At 47.5% G+C, this 18,033-nt stretch overlaps 1 protein-coding gene and 1 long non-coding RNA gene across 4 annotated transcripts in view; one reads left to right on the forward strand and one right to left on the reverse strand.

Moving 5' to 3' along the window:
- Nucleotides 1–12,060, reverse strand: part of LOC140206415 (uncharacterized) — a 21,823-nt gene extending 9,763 nt beyond the window's left edge. The window contains exons 1-2 of the long non-coding RNA XR_011888142.1: nt 11,914–12,060; nt 9,956–10,141 (exon numbers count right to left, since the gene is read on the reverse strand). This is a non-coding gene — a long non-coding RNA (uncharacterized lncRNA). The remainder of the gene's footprint in view (nt 1–9,955; nt 10,142–11,913) is intronic.
- A 447-nt stretch (nt 12,061–12,507) lies between these two features.
- Nucleotides 12,508–18,033, forward strand: part of ccdc61 (coiled-coil domain containing 61) — a 103,192-nt gene continuing 97,666 nt past the window's right edge. For 2 of the 3 annotated variants that reach the window (XM_072274526.1, XM_072274527.1), the window contains exons 1-2: nt 12,508–12,581; nt 15,992–16,196. In XM_072274526.1, the coding sequence (XP_072130627.1) occupies nt 16,040–16,196 (157 nt within the window). In that variant the 5' untranslated portion in view covers nt 12,508–12,581; nt 15,992–16,039. The other variant, XM_072274525.1, reaches the window with a different exon arrangement.

Raw genomic sequence — 18,033 nt, forward strand, 5'->3', positions numbered from 1 at the left:
ACACTTACTGCACTCCTTTCCAGCTGCCTTTGTAATCTCAACCCCACATCATGGCTCATTGAGATGATTGTGTCATTCATACAGATCAACATGTTGCTGATGCAGGTCAACATGTCACCCATACTGAGCATCATGTTATCAATACAGATCTACGAGTCATCTACACAGATTATTGTGTTACCTTCACAGATCATCATATCATCCAGAAAGATCAGTGTAACCCCGACAGATTATGGTGTCATCAATACAGATCATTGTGACGCCCATACAGATCAACGTGTGGCCCATATCAGATCATCTTAGCATCCATACAGATCACTGTCACCCATACAGATCATCGAGTCACGCGTATAGATCATCGCGTCACCCCTACACATCATCGCGTCACCCGTACACATCATTGTGTCACCCGTACACATCATCGTGTCACCAACACAGATCACGTGCCATCCATATATATCATGTTGTATATTCAGATCAATCTGTTGTCCAATCAGATCATTGTGAAATCCATGTAGATCACTGAACATTCCCAAATCAAAAGTCATGGATGAACATGGAGCTACATCGTCTGCTGAAGGCTTGATCTGTGGCATTCAAGTCTGGCAACCCAAGCCTATACCAGAAAACTAGGTATGATTTGCAGAGGGCTATTTCAAGGACGAAGAGACAATTTCAAATGAGGTTGGAGGTGATATCAGATGTATGGCAACTCTAGCAGGGACTGCAAGACATTACTTCCTACAAAGCAAAACCCAATAGCATGAATGGCAGCGATGCTTCACTACCAGATGAACTCAACGCCTTCTATGCACACTTTGAAAGGGAGAATATAACTACAGCTGTGAAGGTCCCTGCTGCACCTGATGACCCTGTGATCTCTATCTCAGAGACCGATGTTAGACTGTCTTTAAAGAGAATGAACCCTTGCAAGGTGGAAGGTCCCAATGGAGTACCTGGTAAGGCTCTGAAAACCCGTGCCAACCAACTAGTGGGAGTATTCAAGGACATTTTCAATCTCTCACTGCTACGAGTGGAAGTTCCCACTTGCTTCAAAATGGCAACAATTAGACCAGTGCCAAAGAAGAATAATGTGGGCTGCCTTAACAACTATCGCCCAGTAGCACTCACATTGACAGTGATGAAATGCTTTGAGAGGTTGGTCATGACTAGACTGAACTCCTGCCTCAGCAAGGACCTGGACCCATTGCAATTTGCCTATCGTCACAATAGGTCAAAGGCAGGGGCAATCTCCATGGCTCTCCACACAGATTTAGACCACCTAGACAACAAAAGCACCTGCGCCAGGATGCTGTTCATCGACTATAGCTCAGCATTTAATATCATCATTCCTACAATCCTGATTGCAAAGTTGCAGATCCTGGGCCTCTGTGCTTCCCCCTGCAATTGGATCCTCGACTTTCTAACTGGAAGACCACAGTCTGTGTGGATTGGTGATTACACATCCTCTTCGTTGACGATCAACACTGGCGCACCACAGGGGTGTGTGCTTAGCCCACTGCTCTACTCTCCGTATACACATGACTGTGTGGCAAGGCATAGCTCAGATACCATCTATAAATTTGCTGATGATACAACCATTGTTGGTAGAATCTCAGGTGGTGACAAGAGGGCGTACAGGAGTGAGATATGCCAGCTAGTGGAATGGTGCTGCAGCAACAGTCTGGCACTCAACGTCAGTAAGACGAAAGAGCGGATTGTGGACTTCAGGAAGGGTAAGACGAAGGAACACATACCAATCCTCATAGAGGGATCAGAAGTGGAGAGAGTGAGCAGCTTCAAGTTCTTGGGTGTCGAGGTCTCTGAGGATCTAACCAGGTCCCAACACATTGATGGAGTTATAAACAGGGCAAGACAGCGGCTATACTTTATTACGAGTTTGAAGCGATTTGGCATGTCAATGAATATACTCAAAAATTTCTATAGTTGTACTGTGGAGAGCATTCTGACAGGCTGCATCACTGTCTGTTATGGAGGGGCTACTGCACAGGTCCGAAAGAAGCTGCAGAAGGTTGTAGATCTAGTCAGCTCCGTCTTGGGTACTAGCCTACAAAGTATCCAGGACATCTTGAGGGAGCGGTGTCTCTGAAAGGCAGCGTCCAGCACCCAGGGCATGCCCTTTTCTCACTGTTACAATGAGGTAGGAGGTACATAAGCCTGAAGGCACACACACAGCGATTCAGGAACAGCTTCTTCCCCTCTGCCATCCGATTCCTAAATGGACTTGGAAGCTTTAGACACTACCTCACTTTTTTTAATACACAGTATTTCTGTTTTTGCACATTTTTAAATAATCTATTCAATATACGGAATTGATTGACTTGTTTATTATGTTTTATTTTATTTATTTTTTTTTTTCTCTCTCTGCTAGATTATGTACTGCATTGAACCGCTGCCGCTAAGTTGACAAATTTCACATCACATGCCGGTGATAATAAACCTGATTCTGATGATGAATATTGTGTCACCAGTATAGATCAGTGTGACATCCACACAGGTCGTTGTGTCACAGTTACAGACGATTACGTTATTGATACAAATCACTTTGTCACCCATACAGTAATCATATCATCAGTACAGATCATTGTGACACATTTACAGATCAATGAGACATCCTTACAGATGAATGTGTTGTCCATTCAGATCACCGTGACATCGATACAGATCATCGTGATATCCATAGATCTCACAGTGTCATTCATACAGATCATCAAATCATCCACACACATCATTGTGTCATCCGGACAGATCAAGGTGAAATCAGTACCGAGCACTATGTCATTCATTTAGAGAATCATGTCACTTATACAGATCACTATGTCACCCACACTGATCAGTGTCACCCACACAGCTCAAAGCGTCACCCACACTGATCACAGAGTCACCCACACCGATCACAGTGTCACCCACACTGATCAGAGTCACCCACACAGCTCGCAGTGTCACCCACACTGATCAGTGTCACCCACACTGATCACAATGTCACCCACACTGATAACAGTGTCACTCACACAGCTCACAGTGTCAGCCACACTGATCACAGTGTCACCCACACTGATAACAGTGTTACCCACACAGCTCACAATGTCAGCCACACTGATCACAGTGTCACCCACACAGCTCACAGTGTCAACCACACTGATCACAGTGTCACCCACACTGATCACAATGTCACCCACACTGATAACAGTGTCACCCACCCAGCTCACAATGTCAGCCACACTGATCACAGTGTCACCCACACTGATCACAATGTCACCCACACAGTTCACAGTCACCCACACTGATCACAGTGTCACCCACACAGCTCACAGTGTCACCCACACTGATAACAGTGTCACCCACACAGCTCACAGTGTCACCCACACTGATCACAGTGTCACCCACACCGATCACAGAGTCACCCACACCGATCACAGTGTCACCCACACCGATCACAGTGTCACCCACAGCTCACATTGTCACCCACACTGATAACAGTGTCACCCACACAGCTCAGTGTCACCCACACTGATCACAATGTCACCCACACAGCTCACAGTGTGACCCACACTGATCACAATGTCACCCACACAGCTCACAGTGTCACCCACACTGATAACAGTGTCACCCACACAGCTCACAGTGTCACCCACACTGATAACAGTGTCACCCACACTGATAACAGTGTCACCCACACAGATCAGTGTCACTCACACAGCTCACAGTGTCACCCACACTGATCACAATGTCACCCACACTGATCAGAGTCACCCACACTGATCACAGTGTCACCCACACTGATCAGTATCACCCACACAGCTCTCAGTGTCACCCACACAGCTCACAGTGTCACCCACACTGATCACAGTGTCACCCACACTGATCACAGTGTCACCCACACAGCTCACAGTGTCACCCACACTGATCAGTGTCACCCACACTGATCACAGTGTCATCCACACTGATCACAATGTCACCCACACTGATCACAGTGTCACCGACACAGCTCACTGTGTCACCCACACAGCTCACAGTGTCACCCACACTGATCACAGTGTCACCCACACAGCTCACAGTGTCACCCACACTGATCAGTGTCACCCACATTGATAACAGTGTCACCCACACAGCTCACAGTGTCACCCACACTGATCAGTGTCACCCACACAGCTCACAGTGTCACCCACACTGACCACAATGTCACCCACACTGATCACAGTGTCACCCACACAGCTCACAGTGTCACCCACACTGATCAGTGTCACCCACACAGCTCACAGAGTCACCCACACTGATCACAGTGTCACCCACACTGATCACAATGTCACCCACACAGCTCACAGTGTCATCCACACAGATCACAGAGTCACCCACACTGATCACAGTGTCACCCACACAGCTCACAGTGTCACCCACACAGCTCACAGAGTCACCCACACTGATCACAGTGTCACCCACACAGCTCAGTGTCACCCACACTGATCACAATGTCACCCACACAGCTCACAGTGTCACCCACACAGCTCACAGTGTCACCCACGCAGCTCAGTGTCACCCACACTGATAACAGTGTCACCCACACAGATCACAGTGTCACCCACACTGATAACAGTGTCACCCACACTGATAACAGTGTCACCCACACTGATAACAGTGTCACCCACACAGCTCACAGTGTCACCCACACTGATCACAGTGTCACCCACACTGATCAGAGTCACCCACACTGATCAGTGTCACTCACACAGCTCAGTGTCACCCACACTGATAAGTGTCACCCACACTGATAAGTGTCACCCACACAGCTCACAGTGTCACCCACACTGATCACAATGTCACCCACACAGCTCACAGGGTCAGCCACACAGCTCACAGTATCACCCACACTGATCACAATGTCACCCACACGGCTCACAGTGTCACCCACACTGATAACAGTGTCACCCACACAGACCACACTGTCACCCACACAGCTCAGTGTCACCCACACAGCTCACAGTGTCACCCACACAGCTCAGTGTCACCCACACTGATCACAGAGTCACCCACACTGATCACAGTGTCACCCACACTGATCACAGTGTCACCCACACAGATCAGTGTCACCCACACTGATCACAGTGTCACCCACACTGATCACAATGTCACCGACACAGCTCACTGTGTCACCCACACAGATCACAGAGTCACCCACACTGATCACAGTATCACCCACACTGATCACAGTGTCACCCACACTGATCACAGTGTCACCCACACTGATCACAATGTCATCCACACAGCTCACAGTGTCACCCACACAGCTCAGTGTCACCCACACTGATCACAATGTCACCCACACAGCTCAGTGTCACCCACACAGATCACAGTGTCACCCACACAGATCACAGTGTCACCCACACTGATCATTGTCACACAGCTCACAGTGTCACCCACACTGATAACAGTGTCACCCACACAGCTCACAGTGTCACCCACACTGATCACAATGTCACCCACACAGATCAGAGTCACCCACACTGATCACAGTGTCACCCACACTGATCAGTGTCACTCACACAGCTCACAGTGCCATCCACACAGATCACAGTGTCACCCACACAGCTCACATTGTCACCCACACTGATCAGTGTCACCCACACAGCTCACAGTGTCACCCACACTGATCACAATGTCACCCACACAGCTCACAGTGTCACCCACACAGCTCACAGTGTCACTCACACTGATCACAGTGTCACCCACACTGATCACAGTGTCACCCACACTGATAACAGTGTCACCCACACTGATCACAATGTCACCGACACAGCTCACTGTGTCACCCACACAGATCACAGAGTCACCCACACTGATCACAGTATCACCCACACTGATCACAGTGTCACCCACACAGCTCACAGTGTCACCCACACTGATCAGTGTCACCCACATTGATAACAGTGTCACCCACACAGCTCACAGTGTCACCCACACAGCTCACAGTGTCACCCACACTGACCACAATGTCACCCACACTGATCACAGTGTCACCCACACAGCTCACAGTGTCACCCACACTGATCAGTGTCACCCACACAGCTCACAGAGTCACCCACACTGATCACAGTGTCACCCACACTGATCACAATGTCACCCACACAGCTCACAGTGTCATCCACACAGATCACAGAGTCACCCACACTGATCACAGTGTCACCCACACAGCTCACAGTGTCACCCACACAGCTCACAGAGTCACCCACACTGATCACAGTGTCACCCACACAGCTCAGTGTCACCCACACTGATCACAATGTCACCCACACAGCTCACAGTGTCACCCACACAGCTCACAGTGTCACCCACACAGCTCAGTGTCACCCACACTGATAACAGTGTCACCCACACAGATCACAGTGTCACCCACACTGATAACAGTGTCACCCACACAGCTCACAGTGTCACCCACACTGATCACAGTGTCACCCACACTGATCAGAGTCACCCACACTGATCAGTGTCACTCACACAGCTCAGTGTCACCCACACTGATAAGTGTCACCCACACTGATAAGTGTCACCCACACAGCTCACAGTGTCACCCACACTGATCACAATGTCACCCACACTGATCACAGGGTCAGCCACACAGCTCACAGTATCACCCACACTGATCACAATGTCACCCACACGGCTCACAGTGTCACCCACACTGATAACAGTGTCACCCACACAGACCACACTGTCACCCACACAGCTCAGTGTCACCCACACAGCTCACAGTGTCACCCACACAGCTCAGTGTCACCCACACTGATCACAGAGTCACCCACACTGATCACAGTGTCACCCACACTGATCACAGTGTCACCCACACAGATCAGTGTCACCCACACTGATCACAGTGTCACCCACACTGATCACAATGTCACCGACACAGCTCACTGTGTCACCCACACAGATCACAGAGTCACCCACACTGATCACAGTATCACCCACACTGATCACAGTGTCACCCACACTGATCACAATGTCATCCACACAGCTCACAGTGTCACCCACACAGCTCAGTGTCACCCACACTGATCACAATGTCACCCACACAGCTCAGTGTCACCCACACAGATCACAGTGTCACCCACACAGATCACAGTGTCACCCACACTGATCATTGTCACACAGCTCACAGTGTCACCCACACTGATAACAGTGTCACCCACACAGCTCACAGTGTCACCCACACTGATCACAATGTCACCCACACAGATCAGAGTCACCCACACTGATCACAGTGTCACCCACACTGATCAGTGTCACTCACACAGCTCACAGTGCCATCCACACAGATCACAGTGTCACCCACACAGCTCACATTGTCACCCACACTGATCAGTGTCACCCACACAGCTCACAGTGTCACCCACACTGATCACAATGTCACCCACACAGCTCACAGTGTCACCCACACAGCTCACAGTGTCACTCACACTGATCACAGTGTCACCCACACTGATAACAGTGTCACCCACACTGATCACAATGTCACCCACACAGATCAGAGTCACCCACACTGATCACAGTGTCACCCACACGGCTCACAGTGTCACCCACACAGCTCAGTGTCACCCACACTGATCACAGAGTCACCCACACTGATAACAGTGTCATCCACACTGATCACAGTGTTACCCACACTGATCACAATGTCACCCACACTGATCACAGTGTCACCCACACAGCTCACAGTGTCACCCACACTGATCAAGGTGTCACCCACACTGATCACAGTGTCACCGACACAGCTCACTGTGTCACCCACACAGATCACAGAGTCACCCACACTGATCACAGTGTCACCCACACAGCTCACAGTGTCACCCACACTGATCACAATGTCATCCACACAGATCACAGTGTCACCCACACCGATCACAGTGTCACCCACACTGATCACAATGTCACCCACACAGCTCAGAGTCACCCACACTGATCACAGTGTCACCCACACGGCTCACAGAGTCACCCACACTGATCACAATGTCACCCACACAGCTCACAGAGTCACCCACACTGATCACAGTGTCACCCACACAGATAACAGTGTCACCCACACAGCTCACAGGGTCACCCACACAGCTCACAGTGTCACCCACACTGATAAGTATCACCCACACAGCTCACAGTGTCACCCACACTGATCACAGTGTCACCCACACTGATCACAATGTCACCCAGACAGCTCACAGTGTCACCCACACTGATCACAATGTCAGCCACACAGATCAGAGTCACCCACACTGATCACAGTGTCACCCACACTGATCAGTGTCACTCACACAGCTCACAGTGCCATCCACACAGATCACAGTGTCACCCACACAGCTCACATTGTCACCCACACTGATCAGTGTCACCCACACAGCTCACAGTGTCACCCACACTGATCACAATGTCACCCACACAGCTCACAGTGTCACCCACACAGCTCACAGTGTCACTCACACTGATCACAGTGTCACCCACACTGATAACAGTGTCACCCACACTGATCACAATGTCACCCACACAGATCAGAGTCACCCACACTGATCACAGTGTCACCCACACGGCTCACAGTGTCACCCACACAGCTCAGTGTCACCCACACTGATCACAGAGTCACCCACACTGATAACAGTGTCATCCACACTGATCACAGTGTTACCCACACTGATCACAATGTCACCCACACTGATCACAGTGTCACCCACACAGCTCACAGTGTCACCCACACTGATCAAGGTGTCACCCACACTGATCACAGTGTCACCGACACAGCTCACTGTGTCACCCACACAGATCACAGAGTCACCCACACTGATCACAGTGTCACCCACACAGCTCACAGTGTCACCCACACTGATCACAATGTCATCCACACAGATCACAGTGTCACCCACACCGATCACAGTGTCACCCACACTGATCACAATGTCACCCACACAGCTCAGAGTCACCCACACTGATCACAGTGTCACCCACACGGCTCACAGAGTCACCCACACTGATCACAATGTCACCCACACAGCTCACAGAGTCACCCACACTGATCACAGTGTCACCCACACAGATAACAGTGTCACCCACACAGCTCACAGGGTCACCCACACAGCTCACAGTGTCACCCACACTGATAAGTATCACCCACACAGCTCACAGTGTCACCCACACTGATCACAATGTCACCCAGACAGCTCACAGTGTCACCCACACTGATCACAATGTCAGCCACACTGATCACAGTGTCATCAATACAAATCACAGTGTTACTCTTACAGATCATGATGTCATCCACACAGATCAACATGTTATCCAGGCACACAGATCAGGGTGGCAAACTCCTCCTCCTCTGTAATCTGTACAGATTCCATGAAGTCGATGCCACTTTGCCTTTGTGTCTGTCTACTGAGTAGATAGAGATGCAAAGTACTGAAGATATCTCCTATCTGTTTCGTTTTGGCCTCATGTGGAATACCATTCTGATCTTCCACAGGACTAATTCTGTCCCTTGCAATCCTTTTACTCCCGACATATCTGTAGTATACCACAGGATTCATCTTCACCCTGTCTGCTAGAGCAACCCCATGCCTTCTTTTAGCCTTCCTGCTTCGTGAGTGTTGTCTTGCATTTCTTGTACTCTATAAGCACCTCATTTTCTGACCTCCCTGCACCTTTTTTTTCCTTTTAACTGAGACCTTAATATCTCTTGGAATGAAGGTTACCTACACTTCTTATATTAGTGTCATAAGGTGGAGGCTGGGAACGGACCCAGGTGCAAGACACAGACACTGAAGTACTAGGGACAGGACTAGGATACAGGGTGAGGGCAAGGACATGGACACGAAAACTGGGAACCCGGAACAGGACTGGACAAGAGAGCGAGGAGCCAGGGCTTGGACTCCGAGCCAGAGACAGGACAAGGACTCAGTACCTGGGTATTGCCTCTGGCTCGGACCCCAGAACTAGGCAAGGACGTGACTTGGCAGGAGGCAGGACGAGGCTCGAGATCCGAGGCTTGAGGCTTGGGGTCTTGAAGCTTGGTTTGGGGCGAGGCTTGAGCTCTTGAAGCTCCTCCTGGGCAGAGCGCGGTACTTCTGGGCAGGGCGCCGATTTCCACCTAACGGAGGCAAGGGACAGAACCAACCACAGGGTAATGGAAAGACAGCCTGGCTTATCCGACGGAGGCAAGGGACAGGAAGGGACAGAACCAACTGTAGGGTAACGGCAATACGGCCTGGCTTACGCGACAGAGGCAAGGAGCAGGAAGGGACAGAACCAACCGTAGGATAATGGCAAGATGGTCTGGCTTACCCGGTGGAGGCAAGGGACAGGACTTGGAGTACTGTGGGCAGTTTTGGTCTCCTTATTTAAGAAAGGATGTGCTGACATTGGAGAGGGTACAGAGAAGATTCACTAACATGATTCCGGGAATGAGAGGGTTAACATATGAGGAACGTTTGTCCACTCTTGGACTGTATTCCTTGGAGTTTAGAAGAATGAGGGGAGACCTCATAGAAACATTTCGAATGTTAAAAGGCATGGACAGAGTGGATGTGGCAAAGTTGTTTCCCATGATGGGGGAGTCTAGTACAAGAGGGCATGACTTCAGGATTGAAGGGCGCCCTTTCAGAACAGAAATGCGAAGAAATTTTTTTAGTCAGAGGGTGGTGAATCTAAGGAATTTGTTGCCATGGGCAGCAGTGGAGGCCAAGTCATTGGGTGTATTTAAGGCAGAGATTGATAGGTATCTGAGTAGCCAGGGCATCAAAGGTTATGGTGAGAAGGCGGGGCAGTGGGACTAAATGGAAGAACGGATCAGCTCATGATAAAATGGTGGAGCAGACTCGATGGGCCGAATGGCCTACTTCTGCTCCTTTGTCTTATGGTCTTATGGAAGGGAGCTAGGTACAGGGTGGCTCCAGGACAAGACTTCAGGCGAGATGAGGCAAGAGTTACCAGCAAGACAAGAACTTCAGGCAAGGCGAGAGTTAGCAGCAAGACAAGGCAGGGCTTCAGGCAACGCAAGGCAAGGCAAGGCGAGAGTTACCGGCAAGACAAGACAGGGCAGGGCAGGGCAGGGCTTCAGGCGAGGAAACAGAAGGCAGGGGAAGGGATACACGGAGTAAGGACAAGAACAATCCAGCACCCATGCTCTGGTCTCTGGAGGTATTTATCCAGCCAGCCCCAACAAGAATCAGCTGTCTCAATTAGTGCTCAACAGGAACAGACACAGGGTAGACAGGAAAACCTGGAGTAAGGGTAGATGGACCGGACTGTGAACTGGAATGTGGACTTCACGGACCGGACCATAACAATTAGAGTTCGTTGTTTAGCATATATGGTCTGATAGTAGCAGTGCAGAAACCATCCTTGAATCTGGTGATATAAATGTTTGAATATCTTCTTCCCTGATGACGTTAGCTGCTTTCCCGAGGCATCAGGATGTGTAGACAGAAGGCGGCAGAGAAGGGTCTTGGTGTTGTTTTGAGATCTTGATCTTCAAACACTTACAAAATACTGGACAACATCAGCAGGTCAGACATCATCTGTGGAAATGACTTTTCGGGCCAAGGTCCTTCTTCAGGACCGAGAAGGAAGGGAAAAGGTACCATATTAAAAAGGTAGAGTGGATGGGGAATGAAGCTGGTGGAAGTGAGAGGTGAAGCCAGACATGTGGGAAAGGTCAAGTTCTGGAGAAAAAGGAAACAGTTGCTTAACCACAATTGCCCAATGTTGTGCTGGTGAACTGGAGGTGGAGTGGATTTTTGCATTTTTTTCTGGCACACAATAAACACCTTTCACTGAAAGTGTTATTGCGGCCTGACATCTGATCTCTGAAATCCACACCTTCAGAAGGGGAAACCACGCTGTGACACTGGCTGTACGTACCTAGGGGACGGTAGGTGGAATTTGCAAGCATTCTCCACATGTTTGCCAATTACAATAACTGAAAATGATGCGATGCCGTGTATGTCGGAGCCCCTTCATGTCGCCGTGAGCATTAGGACCAACGCCTTACGGTAACCCGGTCGGAGCCTCCCGTTGCCACGAGCAACCAACCACCCCGCTGTGATTGACAGCACCTTGCCGTCGCAGAAAAGTGACGACAACCAACGGCCAACTTCGGTCTACGAAATGATTGCATTCCAGAATCGGAGGGGGGGAAACATTTTACATTAATTATTTTAGAATAGCAATAGGCAAGAACACTTAATTAAATTAATAAGCAGTTAAAATTAATCTAGAAACCACTCTTTGTAATCATTTATTTTACTTGAAAGATAATAGTTGAATTATAGTTCCTTATATTATTTGCCGATCCCTCTATTTATCTTCGGGGTGGAAGGTTCCGTTGCCGGCCTCGCGTCAACCAAACGTGATGCTTGATTGGCAGGGCGACTTAGCCGGTAGAATCAAGACCTTGTGGGATTCTGGCGAATAGAGAAAGGAGAGGGGCGGGGCGCGCGTTGCTATGTTCGGGTGAGCGGGAGGAGGACGCTCGGAGTGGGGACGCGGGCCGGGAGGCGGCAGCAGAAGCGGTGACTGAGAGGAGCGAGGTGAGTGGCTGCGGGCCGGCGGAAAGGGAAGCTGTCCGACTGTGCGAGGCTTGACCATGGTCTGGCTACGGCCAGGCCTGAGCTGCAGGGTTTCCCAGCTAGCCCCCAGGGTGATCCAGCGAAGTGCCTCATAGATCCACAGACCCCCGGGTTCGATCCTGACCTCAGGGTCTGCCCTTGTGTGCGGTTTGGTGGTGTACCTGGCAGCTGTAAACTACCCTTGGTTTCGTGTGGTCGGAGGGAGCGAGGAGTAGAGCAATAAATGGACTAGTAGTGGCACCGACTGAATGGGCCGAATGGCATCCAACATTGGTAATTAGTTTGTTATTGTCACAGGTGCTAAGATGCAGCGTAAAGCTTTGTTTGTGTGGTAGATCACTCAAGGATCAACTTTATTCGCTATATAAAGTATATGTTGCGAATTTGTTGTGTGCCTATTTATTCATTCATTCGCAAGGGTGAAACAGGCTCTTACGGACCTTAAAACCACATGGTCCAGCACCCCCTACCCGATTTAATCCTAGCCTAATCGCGGGACAATTTACAATGACCAGTTAGTTTACCAGTTGCTACGTCTTTGGACTGTGGGAGGAAACTCGAGCATCTGGAGGAAACCCACAATGTCACAGGAAGAACATACAAACTCCTTACAGCCAGCGGCAGGAATTAGAAAGAACATGGAAAACCAACAGCACAATATAGGCCCTTCGGCCCACAATGCTGTACTGAACATGTATGTACTTTAGGAATTACCTCAGGTTACCCATGGCCCTCTATTTTTCTAAGCTCCATGTACCTACCCAAGGAGTCTCTTAAAATACCCTATCGTATGCACCTCCACCACTATTGCCAGCAGCGCATTCCGCGTTTAAAAAAAGCACTCTGCGTTTTTAAAAAAAAAACAACTTGCTCCTGACATCTCCTCTGTACCTACTTCCAAGCACCTTAAAACTGTGCCCTCTCATGATAGCCATTTCAGCCCTGGGAAAAAGCCTCTGACTATCCACACGATCAATGCCTCTCATCATCTTATACACCTCTATCAGGTCACCTCTCGCCCTCTGTCGTTCCAAGGAGATAAAGGCCAAGTTCACTCAACCTATTCTCATAAGGCATGCTCCCCAATCCAGGCAACATCCTTGTAAATCTCCTCTGCACCCTTTCTACAGTTTCCACATCCTTCCTGTAGTGAGGTGGACCAAAACTGAGCACAGTACTCCAAGTGGAGTCTGATTAGGGTCCTATATAGTTGTAACATTACCTCTCGTCTTTTAAACTCAATCCCACGGTTGATGAAGGTGAATGCACCGTATACCTTCTTAACCACAGAGTCAACTTGCGTAGCAACTTTGAGTGTCCTATGGACTCGGACCCCAAGATCCCTCTGATCCTCCACACTGCCAAGAGTCTTACCATTAATACTATAATACTATTACTACAGGTCATTTATAAAAAATCATGAAGAGAAGGGGGTCCCAGGACAGATCCCTGAGGCACACCACTGGTCACCGACCTCCATGCAGAATATGACCCATCTACAACCACTCTTTGCCTTCTGTGGGCAAGTCAGTTCTGGATCCACAAAGCAATGTCCCCTTGGATCCCATGCCTCCTTACTTTCTCAATAAGCCTTGCATGGGGTACCTTATCAAATGCCTTGCTGAAATCCATATACACTACATCTACTGTGCTACCTTCATCAATGTGTTTAGTCACATCCTCAAAAAATTCAATCAGGCTTGTAAGGCACGACCTGCCTTTCACAAAGCCATGCTGACTATTCCTAATCATATTATACCTCTCCAAATGTTCATAAATCCTGCCTCTCAGGATCTTTTCCATCAACTTACCAACCACTGAAGTAAGACTCACAACTGAAGCAGGGTACTGTAAAGCATTGCGTTGTGCCGCCCCAGTTTGGGGTGATATGTAAAACATGGAAAAACATGTCGCTCTGTCGGTTGATGACTGGATTAATCTAGCATTTTGTGTGTGTGTCTTGGATTCCCAGCAACTGCAGATTTTCTTTTGTTTGTAAAATGTTTACAGTGCAGTGAATGAGGTAATAGATAGAGGGGGTAGGGAGAATGGTTGATCAGATTAACAGCCCGAGGGAAGAAACTTTTATGAATGTGTGAAGTTTTTGTTTTAACAACCCTAAGGTGCTTCCAAATGGGAGTTTTTGGAAAAGGTGGGTTGTGTCCGTACATAAGGAATGATCTGAACACTAAGACAGAACAAGCATGAAAAAACAATGCAAAATAAAGTTCAAAGTAAATCATATTATCAAAGTACATATATGTCACCATATACAACCCTGAGATTCATTTTCTTGTGGGCATACTCAATAAAATCTATAGAATAATAACCATAACAGAATCAATGAAAAACCACCCAACTAGAGTTTTCAGCCAAAGTGCAGGTACAAAAAGAGGAAACAATAAAAATAAATAAATAAATAATAAATATCATTAATGTTAGATAAAGAGTCCTCGAGTCCATAGGTTGTGGGAATATTTCAGTGATGGGGCTGGTGAAGTTTTTCCCTTTGGTTCAAGAGCCCGATGGTTGAGAGGTAATAACTGTTTACAGTTACAGTGAGAGTGCAAAGCACATTGACAAATAAAGTACAAAAGTCATGAGGTAGGTAGCAAGATCAATAGTTTTTTTTATTGTGTAAGAGGTCTGTTCAAGAGTTTTATATTAATGGGATTTGAGCTGTCCTTAAGACTGGGTGGTATGTCTCAGTTTTTGTAAGAAAATTATGAGATAGTTCACAGCTCTGGTTGTGGTGACCCCAGTTATATCTGTTTCTAACCCCTACACCCCCAAGCATAATCTCTACACAAGTCTCAGAATTGGAGGAGTTTACTGAGACAAGATTTGAGAGTTTAAAGTTAAGATATTGCTTAAATTGGAACATTTTGAGTCAATGCAAAGGGAATGGATGATAGGGCCACAAATTGGGGTGCAGAGAGATGTTAGACGATTTATAAAAGCAGGGGTCATAATATTTAAGATCTGAAATTGATAAACTCAGAATTGTTGGTCTTCATCCCGAAGGGCAGTGGTCAGGACTAGTTTACTCCCCTGCCAACCAGGACAGAGTAGTGGCACAGCGGGTAGTGTTGGTGCCTCATAGTTTCAAGGGCCTGGTCCCATCTTGATCTCGGAAGGAGTTGGTGTGGATTGTAAATCACCCAGAGATTGTCTGTTGATTTGAAAGTTCCTGTAAAGAAAGCGTTTCGTCCTAAGATCAGTATCAGCTTGAGGTACAGTGTGGAAGAGCAGGGTTTCTATAAATAAAGGTGTTTAATTATAAATTATTTCCAGAATATTTGAATATTCACAATGTTTAACATAATTTTAGTGCTGTTTCTAAGTATTTTTATTGTCTTTCTTTTTCTTAGAATTGTTATTGAGGACTCACTCAATTTTGTCAACTAGTCCTACCAATAATGTCCTGCAGGATGGAAGGGGGTCCTGTACAAGCAAATTATGTCTTCCGAGGGATTGAGTATATAATCACCATGATGGTGACTGGGGATGTGTTGGAGGTGCAAGTTGAGGACAGGTTGACATCTGAGCAGTGGAGAGGAGAATTCGAGGCTGTTTGTAAGTACAAGGCTGCCCTTTCTCAAATAATAGTATAATCTATCTGTCCTGTTGCTTTTTCTAACCATGTTTCAACCAGAACTGCATACAATATCCAGATTATCCTTGACACACTCCTCAATATTTATCCTTCAGACAGCTAACAACAAATCTTGCAACATATGCCAGTGATATTAAACCTGATTCGGATTCTGATTCTTTGGCCATCAACTTGCATAAAAGGGTGGGACGGTAGCTCAGTGATTAGCACAGCACTTCACAGTGAAGGCATCACGGGTTTAATTCCCACCACTGCCTGTTTCCCCATGACCATGTGCGTTCCCTCCAGGTGCTCTGGTTTCCTCCCATAGTCCAAAGGTTAGTAGGCTAATTGTTCATTGTAAATTGTCCCATGATTAGGATAGGATTAAATCGGGATTACTGGGCACTGTGGTTCAAAGAGTCGGAAGGGCCTATACCTGCACTGTATCTCAATATATAAATACTAATCATTAGTTTTATTTATTCATTTCTAATATTGGCATTATAAATTTGTAGAAAGGTCAAAAACTATTTTTCTAAACTCTCCTGATATTTCAGTGGGAAGTACTCTTTTATTGTACTGAGATCTTTGTAAAGGTAATCTCGGTCAATAGGGGACTGGTGTGTGCTTTCAGTTCCTGGTCTATCAGGAAAGTTTTTATTCACCTGCCATATTGGACTCCTTTTCCTCCCCCAAACTTCTTAATCTGGCTTCTTCCCCATTTCTTTTCAGTGTGTCAAAGGGTCTTGGCACGAAACATTAACTCTTTATTCCCGTCCACAGATGCTGCCTGACCTGCTGAGTTCCCCCAACATTTTGTGTGTGTTGCTCAAGATTTCTGGAAGCTCTTACATAGAAAACCTACAGCACAATACAGGCCCTTTGGCCCACAATGCTGTGCTAAACATGTAGTTACTTTAGAAATTACCTAGGGTTACCTATAGCCCTCTATTTTTCTAAGCTCTATATACCTATCCAGGAGTCTCTTAAAAGACTGTATCGTATCCGTCTCCACTTCCGTTGCCGGCAGCCCACTCCACACACTTACCACCCTCTGCGTAAAAAAAAAAACTTACCCCTGACATCTCCTCTGTACCTACTTCCAAGCACCTTAAAGCTGTGCCCTCTCTTGTGTTTAAGTTTTTAGTCTTGTTGGCATTCTTCAGCTTGAGTGAATCTCCAGAAGAGTGATCACGCAACCCATCTCTACTGGTCAAACAGGCTGCCGATGCTCATGTCCTTGCATCTAAAGGACTGTTTGAACATACTGTACAAAATAAAAAGTGTAGGCCATTAGTCTTTCAGGTCTGTTCCACCATTGAATATGATAATGACTGATTGGCCACTTTGTACCCTGTTCTTGGCTTCACCTCATATCACTCGAAAGCTTTGGTGTTTTTAACAATATATCTGCTTCCATCCTGGAAGTGAGGGTTGGGCCAATTCCCTGGCTCTTCCACAATGTTCACTCCTCTCTCTGCGGCGCTGAGGCTGTGAGACTGCTTTGGCTGCTCTGCGCTTTGTATCTACAAGTTTTGAGGTGATTTACCCCATTATGTGATGAACTGAGACTGAGGCTGTGTATTTTGAATCCTTTGAATATATTTCATAACATGGCCTCTACTTCATGCCGTTCTGGGGAATCTCACTGTTTATCATCCTCTGGTAAAGAATTTCATAAAATTTTGAACTTTGAGGATGAACTGGGGGAATCCATGTAAGCCTGGTTTATCAAATGTCAGCTGAAATTCCTGACACAGTCATCGAGATTAAAGATTAGCTCACATAGATGTCAACCATACAGTGAAATACGTC

The sequence above is a fragment of the Mobula birostris genome, chromosome 12, assembly GCF_030028105.1.
Source record: "Mobula birostris isolate sMobBir1 chromosome 12, sMobBir1.hap1, whole genome shotgun sequence".
In the NCBI taxonomy this organism is placed as follows: Eukaryota; Metazoa; Chordata; class Chondrichthyes; order Myliobatiformes; family Myliobatidae; genus Mobula; species Mobula birostris.